This window comes from Pleurodeles waltl, chromosome 3_1 (assembly GCF_031143425.1).
Source record: "Pleurodeles waltl isolate 20211129_DDA chromosome 3_1, aPleWal1.hap1.20221129, whole genome shotgun sequence".
NCBI lineage: Eukaryota > Metazoa > Chordata > Amphibia > Caudata > Salamandridae > Pleurodeles > Pleurodeles waltl.
Genome location: NC_090440.1, coordinates 613736345 through 613756919, shown reverse-complemented (window position 1 = coordinate 613756919; position 20575 = coordinate 613736345). Strand labels below are relative to the sequence as shown.

At 43.1% G+C, this 20575-nt stretch overlaps 1 protein-coding gene across 1 annotated transcript in view; it reads left to right on the top strand.

Annotated features, from left to right (window-relative positions):
* LOC138283521 (interferon regulatory factor 3-like) overlaps positions 1-20575 on the top strand; it is a 165428-nt gene that overhangs the window by 16005 nt on the left and 128848 nt on the right. The window contains exon 2 of the mRNA XM_069221460.1: positions 11317-11479. Within this exon, the coding sequence (XP_069077561.1) occupies positions 11317-11479 (163 nt within the window). The remainder of the gene's footprint in view (positions 1-11316; positions 11480-20575) is intronic.

The window sequence follows — 20575 nt, the reverse complement described above, 5'->3', positions numbered from 1 at the left end:
AGAAGTCGTGTTAGAGGAATAATGCAGGAAAGACACAAACCAACAATGCAACAACTGTGGATTTCCAATCTAGGGTACCTGTGGAACAAGGGGACCAAGTCCAAAAGTCACAAGCAAGTCGGAGATGGGCAGATGCCCAGGAAATGCCAGCTGCGGGTGCAAAGAAGCTTCTACTGGACAGAAGAAGCTGTGGTTTCTGCAGGAACGCAAAGGGCTAGAGACTTCCTCTTTGGAAGACGGATCTCTCTCTCCTTGTAGAGTCGTGCAGAAGTGTTTTCCCACCGAAAGAACGCCAACAAGCCTTGCTAGCTGCAAATCGTGCGGTTAGCGTTTTTGGATGCTGCTGTGGCCCAGGAGGGACCAGGAGGTCGCAAATTGGACCAGGAGGTAGAGGGGACGTCGAGCAAGACAAGGAGCCCTCTTAGCAGCAGGTAGCACCCGCAGAAGTGCCAGAAACAGGCACTACGAGGATGTGTGAAACGGTGCTCACCCGAAGTCGCACAAAGAAGTCCCACATCGCCGGAGAACAACTTAGGAGGTCGTGCAATGCAGGTTAGAGTGCCGTGGACCCAGGCTGGACTGTGCACAAAGGATTTCCGCCGGAAGTGCACGGAGGCCGGAGTAGCTGCAAAAGTCGCGGTTCCCAGCAATGCAGTCTAGCGAGGTGAGGCAAGGACTTACCTCCACCAAACTTGGACTGAAGAGTCACTGGACTGTGGGGGCCACTTGGACAGAGTTGCTGGATTCGAGGGACCTCGCTCGTCGTGCTGAGAGGAGACCCAAGAGACCGGTAATGCAGCTTTTTGGTGCCTGCGGTTGCAGGGGGAAGATTCCGTCGACCCACAGGAGATTTCTTCGGAGCTTCTAGTGCAGAGAGGAGGCAGACTACCCCCACAGCATGCACCACCAGGAAAACAGTCGAGAAGGCGGCAGGATCAGCGTTACAGAGTTGCAGTAGTCGTCTTAGCTACTATGTTGCAGTTTTGCAGGCTTCCAGCGCGGTCAGCAGTCGATTCCTTGGCAGAAGGTGAAGAGAGAGATGCAGAGGAACTCGGATGAGCTCTTGCATTCGTTATCTAAAGTTTCCCCAGAGACAGAGACCCTAAATAGCCAGAAAAGAGGGTTTGGCTACCTAGGAGAGAGGATAGGCTAGCAACACCTGAAGGAGCCTATCACAAGGAGTCTCTGACGTCACCTGGTGGCACTGGCCACTCAGAGCAGTCCAGTGTGCCAGCAGCACCTCTGTTTCCAAGATGGCAGAGGTCTGGAGCACACTGGAGGAGCTCTGGACACCTCCCAGGGGAGGTGCAGGTCAGGGGAGTGGTCACTCCCCTTTCCTTTGTCCAGTTTCGCGCCAGAGCAGGGCTAAGGGGTCCCCTGAGCCGGTGTAGACTGGCTTATGCAGAATTGGGCACATCTGTGCCCAAGAAAGCATTTCCAGAGGCTGGGGGAGGCTACTCCTCCCCTACCTTCACACCATTTTCCAAAGGGAGAGGGTGTAACACCCTCTCTCAGAGGAAGTCCTTTGTTCTGCCATCCTGGGCCAGGCCTGGCTTGACCCCAGGGGGGCAGAAACCTGTCTGAGGGGTTGGCAGCAGCAGCAGCTGCAGTGAAACCCCAGGAAAGGCAGTATGGCAGTACCAGGGTCTGTGCTACAGACCACTGGGATCATGGGATTGTGCCAACTATGCCAGGATGGCATAGAGGGGGCAATTCCATGATCATAGACATGTTACATGGCCATATTCGGAGTTACCATTGTGAAGCTACATATAGGTAGTGACCTATATGAAGTGCACGCGTGTAATGGTGTCCCTGCACTCACAAAGTCCGGGGAATTGGCCCTGAACAATGTGGGGGCACCTTGGCTAGTGCCAGGGTGCCCTCACACTAAGTAACTTTGCACCTAACCTTTACCAGGTAAAGGTTAGACATATAGGTGACTTATAAGTTACTTAAGTGCAGTGTAAAATGGCTGTGAAATAACGTGGACGTTATTTCACTCAGGCTGCAGTGGCAGGCCTGTGTAAGAATTGTCAGAGCTCCCTATGGGTGGCAAAAGAAATGCTGCAGCCCATAGGGATCTCCTGGAACCCCAATACCCTGGGTACCTTAGTACCATATACTAGGGAATTATAAGGGTGTTCCAGTAAGCCAATGTAAATTGGTAAAATTGGTCACTAGCCTGTTAGTGACAATTTGAAAGAAATGAGAGAGCATAACCACTGAGGTTCTGATTAGCAGAGCCTCAGTGAGACAGTTAGGCACCACACAGGGAACACATACATATAGGCCACAAACTTATGAGCACTGGGGTCCTGACTAGCAGGGTCCCAGTGACACATAACAAACATACTGAAAACATATGGTTTTTACTATGAGCACTGGGCCCTGGCTAGCAGGATCCCAGTGAGACAATGAAAACACCCTGACATACACTCACAAACAGGCCAAAAGTGGGGGTAACAAGGCTAGAAAGAGGCTACTTTCTCACACAACCCCCCCCCCAAACGAAGGACAATAAGGCTAACCTTGGCCAGTTGAGACTTTATTGTCTAAGTGGTGATAAGTAGAGAGTAGCTCTGCAATAGACTGGTTACTCCCTTTATCATCCACTATATGGTTACTTCCCTGTGGGGATGTAAACCACCCTGTTTGAAGTTTTTTAGCTAAGCAACAATGTGAAGATGTATTTTCAGAGTTTCTATCAGTAAGTTTTAGTTTAGAGCAGTGGGAATTGTCCACTGAACCTATTTGTAGTGATGGAAATGCCAGACAGGGATGCTGTCTCAGTAAAGCCATAGCTGGGCAAAAACTTTGTCCATATGGCTGGAAGAGAGAACAGGGATGCTGTTTCTCTTGAGTTGGAGCAGGGCAGGGATGCTGTCCTATGAGCTCCACACTAGGGCAGGGATGCTGTCCTAAGTGTTGTGAGGCAGTGCAGAATTTCTGCACTAAAGTTTCTCTGGGAGGGTTGGAGGGATGCTCCATGTTAACTAAAATGGTGCTCTTTTTCTCACCAATGTTAGTTATCCCACAGAGAGGTACTTCTACCTCAGGGAGTACAGCTTTGCCAGCTGATGCTTCCCTTGGAACAGGTGCCACCCCAGGAGAGGTTTCTCCCACCACAGGAATGGTATCCTGAATGGTAGGGTGGTTAGGGGATACTGTGATACCCTTTTTACCTGTTGATGGAGAGGGATCCTGAGTTTTCAGGCCTTCTCTCCTTTGCTTTTTCATTTCAGTAGAAATGAGAGGGAACAATTCCTCAGGGATGCCCAGCATGGCTGCATGGGCATAGAACTCTACATCAGCCCAACCTGAGGCCTCTAGGTCATTACCTAAGAGACAGTCTACAGGTAAGCTAGGTGATACCACCACCTGCTTAGGGCCAGTAACTCCACCCCAACTAAACTGAATTATAGCTAAGGGAAGAAACTTAGTGGAGTTATGGACATCAATAATCTTATACTGTTGTCCAATGATGTGTTGATCAGGGTGCACTAGGTTTTCAGTCACCAAAGTGATACTGGCACATGTGTCCCTGTAGGCCAAGGCCTCAACACCATTTATTGAAACTGTCTGCCTGTACTTATCCATTGTAAGGGGACAAGCAGCCAGTGTGGCAAGGCCAATGCCACTAGGTGTGACAGAAACTGTCTTGGGAGTGACTACCCCAGTTTCTACTATGGACCCATAAGTGAACCCAACTACACCCTTAACTTGACTGTTGCCAGCAGTCCCACCACTAGTACCACTACTGCTAGGGGCACTAGAGCTTGATGTATTAGTGGTGGTAGGCTCAGGGGGTTTACCTGGACAGGACTTATCCCCTGGCCTATGGCCTCTATTTTTACACACAAAGCACCAAGGCTTTTTAAATTGTGTAGGTTGAGAAGAAGAGGAAGTATTTGTTTTATCCCCACCCCCTGAAGAGTGTTTAAGATTTGAAGGGGGATCTTTGGTTTTACCCTTATCCCCATGCTTATCTTGAGATTTTTCACCATCTTTCTTCTTATTGTTCTCTTTGTCACCCCCTGTATGAACTTTTCTGTTCACCCTTGTTCTGACCCATTTGTCTGCCTTCTTTCCCAATTCTTGGGGAGAGGTCAGATCAGAGTCCACCAAGTACTGGTGCAACAAATCAGACACACAATTATTAAGAATATGCTCTCTCAGGATCAAGTTATACAGGCTGTCATAATCAGTAACTTTACTGCCATGTAACCACCCCTCCAAGGCCTTCACTGAATTGTCAATGAAATCAACCCAGTCTTGTGAAGACTCCTTTTTGGTCTCTCTGAACTTTATCCTGTATTGTTCAGTGGTTAAGCCATAACCATCCAGGAGTGCATTCTTAAGAACTGTAAAATTATTGGCATCACTTTCTTTCACAGTAAGGAGCCTATCCCTACCTTTTCCACTAAATGATAGCCATAGGATAGCAGCCCACTGCCTTTGAGGGACATCCTGTACAACACAGGCCCTCTCAAGTGCAGCAAACCACTTGTCAATGTCATCCCCCTCCTTATAAGGGGGAACTATCTTGTGCAGATTCCTGGAATCATGCTCTTTTGCAGGATGACTATGGGGAATACTGCTGCTGCCACCATGGGTTTCTAAACCCAACTTCTGTCTTTCCTTCTCTAATTCTAAAGACTGTCTATCCAAATCCAGCTGTTGCTTTTTAAGCTTCAGTCTGGTTTGTTCCACCCTCAACTTATTGAGTTCCCTTTCTAACAATCTGTCATCAGGGTTGGTGGGAGGGACATTTCTAGATACAGAGGTATGATGGAAATGAACAGAAGGAGACCTGTCCCTTACAGAGGGCACCCTAACAGCTTGGCTGACAGTGTAATGTGAGAGCACATCATCTGTATGATGTGACTCCACCTCAGTAACAACTATGCTAGACTGTCTTGTAATGGGAAGGCTAAGAAGTTTCTTTCCTGAACCTTTACCTGGGGGAGTCCCTGGATCAGATTGGGAACCATTAGCTACTTTTTCAACAGATGGGGCACGTTTAGCCTTATCTTGTTCTCTAAGCATATTAAGTAACAGTTCCAAGGAAGGATTCTTCCCTACACTCAAACCTCTCTCTATGCAGAGACTCCTTGCTCCTTTCCAGCTAAGGTGATCATATGCAATCTTAGACAGGTCAACATTTTGGCCTGTGCCAGACATTTTTAGAGAAAGTTAAAGTGATAGAAAAAGAGAAAAAAGTTTGTCAGAGCTTTTAGAAAGACAGAGAAAAAAACTTTTTAAACTTTTTAGAACTTTTTAGAAAGTTAGAAGTACTTTTCAGCACTTAGAAAAGAGTGAAAAGAGGAAATGCAAAACTTATTGGCTATGTGTATATACACTGACCTTGTTTTGTATATTTTTCTCTTATGAAAAGTACAATGACAAGAGTGGTAAGTAGTCTCAAAGCACTTATCCCACCACTGCACAACCAATGTAGGAGGCTGGACTGGCTTGTAGTGAGTACCAAGGGGTACTTGCACCTTGCACCAGGCCCAGTTATCCCTTATTAGTGTATAGGGTGTCTAGCAGCTTAGGCTGATAGATAATGGTAGCTTAGCAGAGCAGCTTAGGCTGAACTAGGAGACGGGTGAAGCTACTACAGTACCACTTAGTGTCATATGCACAATATCATAAGAAAACACAATACACAGTTATACTAAAAATAAAGGTACTTTATTTTTATGACAATATGCCAAAGTATCTTAGAGTGTACCCTCAGTGAGAGGATAGGAAATATACACAAGATATATATACACAATAGCAAAAATATGCTGTATAGTCTTAGAAAACAGTGCAAACAATGTATAGTTACAATAGGATGCAATGGGGAAACATAGGGATAGGGGCAACACAAACCATATACTCCAAAAGTGGAATGCGAACCACGAATGGACCCCAAACCTATGTGACCTTGTAGAGGGTCGCTGGGACTATTAGAAAATAGTGAGAGTTAGAAAAATAACCCTCCCCAAGACCCTGAAAGTGAGTGCAAAGTGCACTAAAGTTCCCCTAAGGACAAAGAAGTCGTGTTAGAGGAATAATGCAGGAAAGACACAAACCAACAATGCAACAACTGTGGATTTCCAATATAGAGTACCTGTGGAACAAGGGGACCAAGTCCAAAAGTCACAAGCAAGTCGGAGATGGGCAGATGCCCAGGAAATGCCAGCTGCGGGTGCAAAGAAGCTTCTACTGGACAGAAGAAGCTGCGGTTTCTGCAGGAACGCAAAGGGCTAGAGACTTCCCCTTTGGAGGACTAATCCCACTTGCCTTGTAGAGTCGTGCAGAAGTATTTTCCCGCCGAAAGAACGCCAACAAGCCTTGCTAGCTGCAAATCGTGCGGTTAGCATTTTTGGATGCTGCTGTGGCCCAGGAGGGACCAGGAGGTCGCAAATTGGACCAGGAGGTAGAGGGGACGTCGAGCAAGACAAGGAGCCCTCTTAGCAGCAGGTAGCATCCGTAGAAGTGTCAGAAATAGGCACTACGAGGATGCGTGAAACGGTGCTCACCCGAAGTCGCACAAAGAAGTCCCACGTCGCCGGAGAACAACTTAGGAGGTCGTGCAATGCAGGTTAGAGTGCCGTGGACCCAGGCTGGACTGTGCACAAAGGATTTCTGCCGGAAGTGCACGGAGGCCGGAGTAGCTGCAAAAGTCGCGGTTCCCAGCAATGCAGTCTAGCGAGGTGAGGCAAGGACTTACCTCCACCAAACTTGGACTGAAGAGTCACTGGACTGTGGGGGCCACTTGGACAGAGTTGCTGGATTCGAGGGACCTCACTCGTCGTGCTGAGAGGAGACCCAAGAGACCGGTAATGCAGCTTTTTGGTGCCTGCGGTTGCAGGGGGAAGATTCCGTCGACCCACGGGAGATTTCTTCGGAGCTTCTAGTGCAGAGAGGACGCAGACTACCCCCACAGCATGCACCACCAGGAAAACAGTCGAGAAGGCGGCAGGATCAGCATTACAGAGTTGCAGTAGTCGTCTTAGCTACTATGTTGCAGTTTTGCAGGCTTCCAGCGCGGTCAGCAGTCGATTCCTTGGCAGAAGGTGAAGAGAGAGATGCAGAGGAACTTGGATGAGCTCTTGCATTCGTTATCTAAAGTTTCCCCAGAGACCCTAAATAGCCAGAAAAGAGGGTTTGGCTACCTAGGAGAGAGGATAGGCTAGCAACACCTGAAGGAGCCTATCACAAGGAGTCTCTGACGTCACTTGATGGCACTGGCCACTCAGAGCAGTCCAGTGTGTCAGCAGCACCTCTGTTTCCAAGATGGCAGAGGTCTGGAGCACACTGGAGGAGCTCTGGACACCTCCCAGGGGAGGTGCAGGTCAGGGGAGTGGTCACTCCCCTTTCCTTTGTCCAGTTTCACGCCAGAGCAGGGCTAAGGGGTCCCCTGAGCCGGTCCCTCCTGGGCCACAGCAGCATCCAAAAACTCTAACCGCACGACTTGCAACTAGCAAGGCTTGTTTGCAGGCTTTCTTCAGGAAAACACTTCTGCACGACTCTCCACGGCGTTGGACATCTATCCTCCAAAGGGGAAGTTTCTAGCCCTTGTCGTTCTTGCAGAAACCTCAGCTTCTACTGTCCAGTAGCAGCTTCTTTGCACCCACAGCTGGCATTTCCTGGGCATCTGCCCACTCTCGACTTGATCGTGACTTTTGGACTTGGTCCCCTTGTTCCACAGGTACCCTCGTCTGGAAATCCATAGTTGTTGCATTGCTGGTTTTGGTCTTTCCTGCAGAATTCCCCTATCACGACTTCTGTGCTCTTTGGGGAACTTTAGTGCACTTTGCACTCACTTTTCAGGGTCTTGGGGTGGGCTATTTTTCTAACCCTCACTGTTTTCTTACAGTCACAGCGACCCTCTACAAGGTCACATAGGTTTGGGGTCCATTCGTGGTTCGCATTCCACTTTTGGAGTATATGGTTTGTGTTGCCCCTATCCCTATGTGTCCCCATTGCATCCTATTGTAACTATACATTGTTTGCACTGTTTTCTAATACTATACTGCATATTTTTGGTATTGTGTACATATATCTTGTGTATATTTGCTATCCTCATACTGAGGATACTCACTGAGATACTTTTGGCATATTGTCATAAAAATAAAGTACCTTTATTTTTAGTATATCTGTGTATTGTGTTTTCTTATGATATTGTGCATATGACACTAGTGGTACTGTAGGAGCTTCACTCGTCTCCTAGTTCAGCCTAAGCTGCTCTGCTAAGCTACCATTATCTATCAGCCTAAGCTGCTAGACACCCTATACACTAATAAGGGATACCTGGGCCTGGTGCAAGGTGTAAGTACCCCTTGGTACTCACTACAAGCCAGTCCAGCCTCCTACAGTGGTCCCCAGACCACCAATGCCGTAATAAAGTCCTTTGTGTGGCAGGTGCAGTGATGCAAACTTGAGAGGTCTTGGTTTGTCATTAGCCAGTGCACCTGATAAGGCAGGTACCTGTCTGAAGCAGCGTACTGAGCTAAATGAAATGTACTGTAATGTCAGTCCCGAACAACTACCACTGGACGAGATTAACTCAAGTTTCCTATCCAGAATGTTTTTGTATTTTGGGGAAGTGGTTTTAAATGATCCACAATGATGTATTTTACTTTACACTGTGTCTAAAACTCTTTCTCAATGTTTAACTTCAACAACTTTTCTGCTTTTTACACAAACAGGTTCTTTGTTTAGTGTTCTAACTGATCGCTCAGTATTTTTACTGGATATATTGTATGTATAAGTTGGTGGAGCTCCATCCTCTGCAATATGGGGAATAGGGAAGAATTAGTTGTATTCTTCATGAGCTCATGATTTGGGTGCGATCCAGAACAGAGATTTGAGTAAGTCTATGTATTTTCAAGGGTGGGCGTATGTGTGAATGAAGCTATAATTTATTAAACCATCTCTGTAGATTTTAGATATTACATGGAGAGAATTTTTATTGACTATCAATTATCATGATCATAAATTTGACGGAGTCTGGTTAGTATCAGGGCCTAATGTACTAAGCCCAGGTCACAAACCAATTGGTTGGTTTGTGACCTGGGCTTTATTTTGTAATGTGACTGATGTACTAATCAGTTTGTAACACAAAATGGACACTCACAGGAAGTCGCACACTGTCCCTCTCATATTTATGAGGCAGGAGGCTGTGACCCCATGTACATGCTTGTGAGAGCAAGGTTGGAGCTTTGCGATTGACAGCAGACTTCCATACCAGCATTGGTATTGCCTGCATGCTAACATGTTCTTAAAGTAGGCCCTGTCCAACAGGGACTACTTTACAAAAATGTTCACATGCAGGGAATGACATCAGTGGTGGCTAAACATGGGACAGTAATCTGGACTATTGTTTCCTTCCCCAATGCTGCCAACCACCACTAACAAAGTGAAGCCTCGTTTATTACCTGAACTTGAGTGAGTAGAAGGAGGTATGGCAGCGCACAAGGACACCAGTTTCATAAGAATTAGTCATTAAATTCATAAACAACAGTAAAATATTTGGGTACTAGGCTAGAGGGAGAGTCACCGTAGTGACCTCCGAATGGGAACAAACAGTTCCTGAATGAAATAGAGAAAAGCCTGCACACCACTTCAACACACAAATAGTGCCCATTAGAGTCATTTATATCCAAGGCTGGATCTTCAATGTTGTTTTCTTATTCAACTTCTTTTTATGGGTCTCCAAAAACCTCCAGCCAACACGTTTCACAAAGTGAGCAAGTAGCCCCATGAGGCTTAGAAAAATATTTGTCAAAATTATACATCACAAAAGTATTATACATAATTAGTAAATATCATCCTTTCCTTCTGTGCCATAAAAAGAATGTTTATCATCACCAATTGTGCTTGACAAACTATATGTGAGATAGCCCAGAAGACAAACGACATAGGGCCATATTTCCAAGGCCCATGACACCGGGCAGCGCAACAAGTGCCTTGCTGCGCTGCCCTGCGCCACTGGCAAAGGGCAGAAATGCACCGTAGCTACAAGATAAGGCACATTTATGTGCTCTACCCTCAGCTGGCCCAAAAATTGCTGCCAAGCGTCAACGCAGGCACCCTGCCACCACGGTACGAGGGTACCTGCTTTGTAGTGAAGCAATTTCCTCCTTCTGTGTGTGCTGCAGAATGCTGCACCCATAGAAAGAGGAAAAAACGGGGAGAAATAAAGATATTTCTCCCCGTTGCGAAACTCATAGCCATCCCTGGGGAGGTGTAGGCTTTTGACGCATTCCCAAATTTATAAAACCATGCAAATCTTGGAATTCGTCAAAATCCATGGGTGTTGCATGGCAATACCGATGCAGCACCCATGGAAACACCTCTATGACGCAAAGTAAGGCAACGCAGCGACTTGCATTACGTTGCCTTACTCCATATCTACAAGGCCATTTAAAGCCACGTAAAATGGCTTTGCATGGCCTTGTAAATAATTGTTAAAATTAAAATTGATCGTCACCATGATGTATTTTGCCATAGCCAGAATGTACATGGGTCCCAGGAATTCCATGAGTAAGTTACTAGGTGCATGATTTGCGAGGAGAAATTGTGCAAATGTGAAAAAAGAAGAAAGGTGCTCAGGATGAAACTCTATTTTTGGTAGTGTGCCCCACACCACTGGGTAAAAATCAGTAACGAAAAAGCAATAACTGGTCACCTTTATCCCAACCAATTGTACACAATGTGGTAGAAAGTTTAGTGTAAATGCAAGGAATATTTTAGAAGTTACTAAAAGCAGCTGTGTTGAAAAGTACTGAAAGGCAAGGAAATGAGCTGTGTTGAAAGGTAATCCGTGATTTGAAAAATATATAAGTATTCACAAAAACGATAGTTCTTTGTTTTTCAAACAATAATTCCTCTGTTTGCATGCCTGGGTATTGGCGGACTCAGCTGCCTCAAATGGTCAAAGGGAACATGTAAGGAAACATAACAAGCAGGAAGCTGGGATTTAAACATGGATGCTAAATACCCTAGCTCTGTGTGTAGCCCAATCCAAAAGACATTGTGAGGTATAAGCAAGTAGGGTAGGTCCTTGGTTTAACAAGACCACTGCAAAGATCTGTATGCAGCTTACAAAACTTGTATGCACCTTATCATTTAATCATCCTAGACCCACCATTGGTAACAACTGTTATCAGAAGGATATGAAGCAAGAATTTGACAGATGTTGGGACAAAAGGGATCTTTGATGTGGTGTCACTAGCAATTAACTCATTGGCAACATAGCCTCCTACTGGATAACAATACACAGTCCCAGTCTCACCTGTTAACACAACTATGTTTCAGGGGGCCTAATAAAGAACGTTTCTACCCTTGGCTTATGAAGCAGATCAACAGCAGCCGCTATCCTGGACTGGTATGGTTGGATGTTGCACACACTGAGTTCCGTGTACCTTGGAAGGACTTTACATCGAAATATCTCCATGAAGAAGACTACGCTGTTTTCAAGGTACCTCTTGTAACAATGTCATTTTAAGCACTTTACCTTCTTGCTCTTCTATGATTTGTCTGTCTTTGGTTTTGAGTAAATCGAGCTTTGGACATTCAACAGGAAGGTAGACCCTCTTAGCTGTCATGTATCCATATCCTATATATGATGCCTTCCCTGCTGTACTCAACCGCAATTTGCAAGTCTTGACTTTGTGTTCCATTCCTACTGTGAAAATGTAAACAACACTTCCCAGAGTGCACAGTGCTGCTGGCAAAAAGCCAGACTGGGCTGACAATATCACATAAGATTTAATAAAATCATATTTACTTCATTTAAACATTGCTTGCATAAACTATGCCTATTTATTATTTGGTCTTCACTTTAAATTGTGATTTTACTCCAGCAAACTATGGTTACAATCTATGAGCCTGATATATATATATAAAGGCGGAGAGGGTACACCATTGCAACAGTGACGGAGTTTCCTCCACAACAATATGGCGGTCCGTCCAACGCATATACATTCGGGTAGAACTTAGGGTTAATGACGGCTGAGACTACTCAGTCTATACTATGATTAATACCCTCAGGCAGCCCTGGGGAGTCAGGGCCATCAGAGAAATGGCTTTATGTCCGCCCACCCAAATTAAATGGGCAGACAGGTAGTAATTTTTTAACTGTCCTTTAACGCCTGGTGAAACCTGACGATAAGGAACAGTAAAAACATTTTAATGCTCCCCCACTATGAAAGAAGCCTCCCATGGCTGGGAGGCATTACTTTGTTACTTTTCAAAAAGAAAATCCTGTTTCAGGATTTTCTAAAGAATACTGTTTTCCTCAAGGCTGTGTCCTTCCGAAGCAGCCATGCGGGAATCAGTAAAATGCAGTCACAGGAACCTCTGTGATGGCAGTTCCTGAAAAATGCCTTTTTAAATGACCGCCATGTGTGCAGTCGTTTATAAACCTGGTGGGGGGAGTAGTCTCAGCCTGGCGGATGTAAAGTCCTCCACCAGGCCAAGATAATAAATCAGGCCCTATGTTTTATAAACAGACCAGTATGTTGCAGAATAACAATGTTTGCTGCATGTTCAGATTGGGTTCACGTGCATTATTTTAATATTTGAATGTAAGATAGGTCTGCAGCCTCCATAAATCTGCTGACCACCCTCATGGTTGAACGTTCCTAGAATTTAACAATCTTGAGAACTCCCTCAGAAAGACCCAAAGCCAGAGCTGAATGAGGCCCATGAGCTCTGATTGGAAGAAAAAAACTGCTTGTGTATTACATTAGACACCTTAGCAAATACACTGGAAAAGTGCTATCTCCTGGCAAAGGTTTTTTCTACTTAAAGATGAATTTGCTGATGTCACGATTTTGTGCCACGTAATTTTGAAATTTCTGACAAAACTATATTTGTTTTGAGTTCAACTGTCTCAAAATGTAATTGGTTGTCATTCATCTGGTTATTGTGGTACTGGGGATTTACAGGAGATAACGAAAGGAGATAACAAATTTGCTGAGAGGAAAAAACTTTTCTAGTTGATTAACTGAGTTTCGCTGCAGTAGGAAATACAAAAAGCTTAAGTAACTTAAATGTATTTCAAACTGAGTTGAAAGAATGAGTCTATCTTTGTCATATAAATCTTTTGTTTCACTATTCACAAGTTTATGTTTACATCACAGACACTTTTCTTAAAGTAGAAGAATCCCAAACATGCTGTATCTCTTTTTATGGCCCAAAGTCTTGAATACTAAAGTATCTCTGTATTAAACTGGGTTATTGGTTGAGGAGGTTGGGAGCCACACTCAGGCAACAACCACAGTCCCTGTGAACCACAAACTCACTAAATTAATCTGTGCTTAATCCTCTGTTAGTTTGGCACAAAAGCAGTCAGGCTTGATTTAGAGGCAATCTGTGAAGTATTTATGAAGTACAAAAACAGTAATAAAGGCAAATCAGACACAAGAAAAAAGAATAATGGATTACATTTTGACAAATAAAATACTGGGATGACAAAAGTTCAATCAGTATAATTAAAGATATTCAGTTCTTACTTTTAATTAGAAATAACACCAAGCTGCACAAAGGGGCAATTGAAGTCATCTGGTCATGCTAGACCGTCGGGAAGTCACAATTCAGGGCGACTGTGACTCAGATTCAGGGACTGGGTTAGACCCGCTGACGTCTGGTCCTAAGAGCTCAAGACGTTCTAAAAAACTGGCTTCTTCCTTCTCAAGTCTGACTAAAGACCTTCTCAAATCCAGCACAAAGAGCTCCATTGGAGGAGGCCTCAAGGAGCCCAACTTCAAGATTTTCATCTGTTTTTGCTCGAAGGAGCTTCCAGGGATGCCAACCAGGGGTTCAGGCCCTAGGAAGGCACCTCTTGGAGATCAGGACTCACTCCAACAGAGGTTAGCAGCGGCGCTCAGGCAGGTCCAGACAGGTCCAGTTGCAGCTGGTCTGCTAGACAGTTGGCAGGAGGCCTCTGGGAGCTTGTTGTGTACCTGTAGCTCACACAGGAGGTCAGCCAATTGAGCCTTGGAGTCACTTTAGGTGGCCTGGGATGAAGGCAAGCTGGCCCAGCCCTCCTTTAAACAGCAAGGCAGTCCTACTGAATGTACTGAAGAAGGGTCCTGAAGATTCTGTTCTGTTCTGGTGCCTGCCTTTATGTGGGGTGGGTTTGGTTCTAGAAAGTTCTTCCTCATCCCTGGCTAGGGACTCAAACTGTCTGGGGTGACAAAAGGCAGGACAGGCCTGATATCAGGTTCCTTTGTGTGTGCTGGAGAGAAAACCCTTTGAAGTGTAAGTGGGGCAGGGAACCGCTCCATCCCAGCCATGTTGTCACCAAGGCAACATGGGTACGTTTAGCACCGGGCTTATTTTACCATGTTTTGCTTCAGGGAGAAAGCAGATTAGCACTGGTTAGCATTTGTGAAGTGCACAGAGTCCAACAACCGAGCAAAAACGGCTTCAGCAAAAAAGGAGGGGTGAAGGCAAAACGTCTGGTGGGACTCTGCAGAGAGGGCCAGGTCCAAAAGTTCCCCAATGTTGCACTGAATAAGAAGATAAATCTACTATGCTGTTCTGCAGAGCAGTTTTTTTACTGGCAACTGGTGCTTTCCACTAATAAACTATTCAGAATAAATGAGGTGCACCTTTTATTAGGAGAAGAGTGTACAAATAGGCTTGCTTTATGCAGAATGCAACGCTATTTGTTTTAGACAATCAATTGTATTCTGGGAGGTAGAAAGCACAGTGTTATTAAAATGATGCTCCTGTCCTTCAGAGGAAAACTAAATTATAAAATATATAAGCATGTGTAAGAGGCACCCAAAGATTATTATTCAAAATAGAGTTTTCTTCGAACCACCCTTAATTCTTTTTTTATTACCATTATCACATTAAATACATGGAAGCAATCCATATTAATACACATATAAGTTAGATATCAATTGCTAAAACACCTCAAGAATTATGTGAACAAAGTCAACCATAGTTAGTATTGTATTCATTAACACAGTGTATTTGGTACACATACAAGGTATCAGATGTAAATACAGTCAACACATGTTGTGACTCCTGATGCTTTTTAAAGGCTGTAATAAAACATAAAAGACAACATCCCTGCATGTAAACCCTCCACTGACGCTTACAATGAGTCATCAGAATCGGTAGCCTATGTCAAAGTTATTTTTGTTTACAGATCAGTTCTTCTTGAATACAGTATACAACTTAGAGGTAGAACAATTATGTATTCATTTCTACCTTCCATCGAGAAGGCAAGTAAAGCTCTCCTATTCATTATTCATATATATCCATGAATTTTCCAGATGCAATAACCCATTTACAATTGTTTGACTATTTACAAAAAATATTTAAAGACAGCCGAAGATAATTCATTGAATAAGTCAAATGAACATGGTGTATTTCTGTTTACTCATCTACACATCTTGGATAAAAAAGGGAACTATGTCAACCCATGTATATTAAGGGAATAAATCACATGGACATGACTACTAGTGGCAATAACCATAAAGACCTGTTATGTTCATAGAATTCTCTTTAGCCATAATCACATACCCAACCTATTTTTTACATCTAAATTCCAAATCACTGCAAAGCATCGGTTAGGTATGAAGAGGATGATGCGAGTAAGAGGAGGGTTGGGAGGACCGGGATTTGTCGGAATAGACGGAGAGGAACTAACTTGCCACTCAGCAGAATCAGTGCCCTACATGGCTGATATTGTCCAGTGACAACGCACCTAGCTTGACAGGGGTCTAACACTACACCCACATTGACAGAGCTGTTTGGCAGGACACCGTAGGATGAAGAACTGTCAGGTGCTATGCAGTCTGGTGAGAACAGCGGGAGTCAGCCTCAGTCGTGTTGCTATGGAATCTAAGATAAGTCACCAAAGCTGCCCATATGTCTTTCGGGTATGAATGGACGGGCATCAGGTCACAGAATGTGTCAAGCTGCATCCTGAAGCCACTTACCCATGCTGGGTGCCTACCGTCTACCCCAGTGTATAGCCACCCCATGCTTAGCCAGCAGCAGCAGCATTGTTGTCAGCTAGCAGACCTTTGGAGGAACCTCTTTGACATAGCCCAGTAGCATGACATAGGGGGAGAATGGTCTGTGATACTTGGTATTTCATTAAGCATCGCCATCCAAAAGTCCTGTATCTCTGGACAGTTGCCTGCTAGGTGCAGAAAGTCATCGTACGGCGCAACATGCATCTGTCATGAGTCCCATTCTCAGCAGCTACGCTGGTGTGTGGTAGGTTCTGTGTAAATATTTTAAGTGTATGAAGCGCAGCCTGTAGTTCTGGGATAGAACCTTAGACTGGGAACAGCAATAAGTCCATTGTTCCTGGCTAGTCAATATATTCAGGTCATAAACATTAGATCTGTCGGATAGAAGGTGTGCCGATCAGTGTAGTTTTATGCATGCCAGCATATATGACATAATCCACTTGCGGGGAGAAGGGTTAGTAAGCATCTCTTCTAGTACTGTTAACTTGGGGGGGTGGCAGTCAGTAATGTATCATGGAGACCTTGCGGTGACACTCGGAGCTGATAATAGGTTATGTTGTCCAGAAGAGAATCAGCAGAGTCCCAGAACACCTGCTGGAGGGTAATAAAGCTGCTCTCTGGGTATGCCGCCCTAAAGTAAGTCAGCTGCATGCAGCAAAGTCATGCTCTGCTCCACGCATCGGCCACCAGTGGCAGCACTACATTCAGTTTTCTCTTCCATTCTTAACTTCTTCCAATTAATGATGTCAGCAATGGGGATTACTTGTGTGATTGTAACTGCAAATGTTCATGAGAAAAGAAATACTATACCCAAGTATAAATACCCAACATGTGAGAACTTGCACAAAGAACAACTAAGAAAACTGTTATGACTTAGAGTGCTTTTTATCACTTGTGGCATATATATATATATATATATATATATATATATATATATATATATATATATATATATATATATATATATATATATATATGTATATATATATATATATATATATATATATATAACAACAATCATCATCAAGGTAATCTTATTTAGTATGAATCATACATGTATTCCTACAAATTCATCCACAGTAAGTGAGCCAGTCGCGATCTGTCTCAGAAACACAATGCTATTCAACCAGCAACAGCAGTAACTGAAATATCAACGCAATACTATATTTTACAAACTTACTGTTAGTTTGGAGCACAAAACATAAAGACATGACATATCATGCTTTAGAAGAACAAAAACATTACAACATCAGAGGAAATTGCAGCCCATTGCCTCGAGATATGACTCCCATTATCAAAGAAACGAGAATGATAAAGGCAGAGAGAGAGAAAATATAAGTAAACATGATGATATGTAAAACAAATTACCCAAAATTATAAATAAACATCAGAGCCCAAAGTGCTCAATAGCACATAACACATGAAGACATCAAAAGTGTACATCTGAACCTGTAATAATAAAACACATCTAAAGATGCAACCATATATTTCAAATCTAAAAAAATGTGCTTCTATCTAATTTATCTTAACAACGTTCCATGATGAGTCATATTAAACCCTAGTGTGATTCGAACAGAAGAAAAGAAACAAAACAGAAGGGCAAAGACCAATCACTAAATTTTTCTGACAAGATTACTATTATTCCCCTTTGTATGATATCAGTCTTCAACATCCAATTACCAGAACAGTCCTTCAAAAACATCCATGCATACCCATGATAAGGTAGTTATGCATTGCTTCTAAGTGTCAGTGTTTAGGAGTTATCCAAAAAAAGAATCATATTCTAACTTGAGGACTCTTAAGCCTACCGTGATAACATAAAGAGCCCTATTTTGAGTTTAGCGGATGGGAAAGCCCGTCCGCCAAACTCCAGGAGAGGTTATCCACCGCCTAAGTGGTGATTTCCCCGCCAGTTTTATTAAGAATTTCCCATAAGGTCACCTGAGTTTCCGCCCGCTGGCCTAGCAGGAAATGGGCTACAGCATTTTCTCCAGCTCGTAATCGAGCCGGCGGCAATGCTGTACTCTACAGGGTGCACCAGCAGCCCCACACCGTTCACTGTCTGCACTGCGATGGTGCTGGTCAGGGGTGTCCCTGCACTGACCTGGCCAAGTGGCACCCGTTCTCTGCCAGCCTTTTGATGTCAGTGCTACCGCCATGAAATCGCTGGGGAAGAAGGTGGTCCTAATCTGCCAGGGCAGCAACCCCGGGATTAGGATCGCCACCAACCTCCAGATCACCAGGCTCTGTAATCATGGTGGAGCTGGAGGTTCCCTGGCAGCCTGACCAACAGGGTTGTAATGTGGCGGTCAGACAGCCGAGGTGCTCCGACCACCACCACAAGTCTGATGGTCCTGTGACTGCCAGACTCGTAATGAGGCTTAAAGTAAACACATCAAAGAAAAGAGAGAGCATCCTGTCTACCCAGTTTAAATGTATCACAGAACCACTCTTATAACCTTTCACAAAGTAAATTTGGCTCACGTAAAACAACATTGTTTATGCAAACCACTTGACAATTGTCCCAAAAATCTATCACAGAGAATATACTTCTCATGTAAGAACCATCTTGATTTTGTGAAACACTTGATCTTCAGAACAGATTATAGGCAAATATACACTACTTATAGTACACAAACCTAAAGATCTTTTCCCATTGTTAGACTAAAACTAAAAGAAAATCCAAAATCACCAGGTACAATCAAACTATCATGAATAAAAAGCCTAAAGAAAACTCGAACCTCCAACATTCTAGAGTTAACCGAGTACCCGAATCCTCAATGCCATCCTGATGTAGCAATGTGCCCCAGTTAATTTCAGGCTTATCTGAAAGTAAAATAGCGTAAATAAAATCAAGATCAGATCCCTAAGCATATATTTTCAGTTTTATGCATGGATACTTTTTTGAAAGAGTGTTTTGGTCTTTGGATTTTGAAGATGAATATCTTACAGAGGGTACTATTAGTAATCTTGTCAGAAAAATATTAAGTAAGAGGTCTTTGAGCTTCTGTTTTATTTTGTTTCTTTTGCTCTTGTTAAATCATTCAGGGTCTTATATGATTCATCATAGGACAGTATTGAAAATAAATTAGGTGGCAAGTGCATGTTGTAGATTTGGGATTTATAGTCACATTTTTGAATGTATGTTTTATTATTAAGGTGTGCACATTAAATGTTTTGTGTGTTCTTTCCTATTGCACATTCTGGGCTTTGACTTTTATTTATACTGTTTGAGTAATTTGTTTACCTATGATTATGTTAATTTATACTTTATCTCTGTCTTTTTCATTCTCGCTTCTTTGATAATGGGAAGAGAATCTATAGACAACTGGCTGCAATTTTCACTTATAGTATTATGGTATTTTTTATTCTTCGAAAGCATGATATAAATCAGGTTTTTATGCCATAAATTTGTGGTCAGATATAACAGTACGTTTGTTAAATATATGGTGGTGTTAATATGTAATTTACTGCTATCACTAGTTGAATAACCTTGCATCTGTGAGACAGATATGGAGTGGTTTTGCTTTCTGTGGTGGGCATTGCAGGTACTCATGGATATTTCATCCTTAATAATATTACCTTGATGATGACAGATGTTATATCTAGATAGAAACAGTTTGATGTGTCATAGTGATAAAAGAGCATTCTTAAGCTTAATCGTTTTCTTAGTTGTTCTGTGCATAATCTTGGGACATCTTTAAATAATTGTTTGTAAACAGTCAGTTGAGAAATTGAACATGGATTAATACAGCTGGAAATACATGGCTATATAAATAATAATAAATAGGAGAACTTTACTTACCTTCTTCATGGACGGTAGAAATGAACACATGATTGTTCTACCTCTAAGTTGTATACTGTATTAAGGATGCACTGTTTTTTAAAAGAAAAGAACTTGGGCATAGGTAACCTCCTATTTACCTCAATGTAAGTGTGAGTGTATGACAATTGTAGATTTATCATGTGATATGTTGTTCTTTTCTGTTTTATCACAGCCTTGAAAAAGTGTCAAGAGTGACAAAGTGGCTGTATTTATATCTGATACCTATCTGTCTGTGTATTAAATACACTGCTGTAATGTAGCTAATACCAGCTATTGTTGACATTTAACTAATTGTTGGGGTGTTTCATCATTTGATATCTAACTTACGGGTGTATTAATATAGATTGCTTTCATGTAGTTAATATGACCATATTTATGTGAATTTGGTTACAAAAAATAAACTAAGATTGATTCGAAGGAAACTGAATTTTTAATAATGTTTCAGTGCCTCTTACATCTCTTCTTATATCATTAAAGAAATTGCTAGGTGATAGGGAGGCACCTACCACGTTAAAGCACCAATGCTCTGGCCATAGTGCCCTAATTTGCCTCTATTTTCTATTTTTACTGGACAGTAATATAAAATGTGGGATGAAAAGGTTTATAAGGTTCTGTGTGGACAATGCCTGCTGTTAGGTTATACTTGCTTTCTGGGGTAAACAAGTATTAAGATTGTGGGGCTTCTGCATAATCAAACCACTGTTAAAATGAGTTGGCAGCTCATAGCCAACTTTGATGGAGCAGTTGC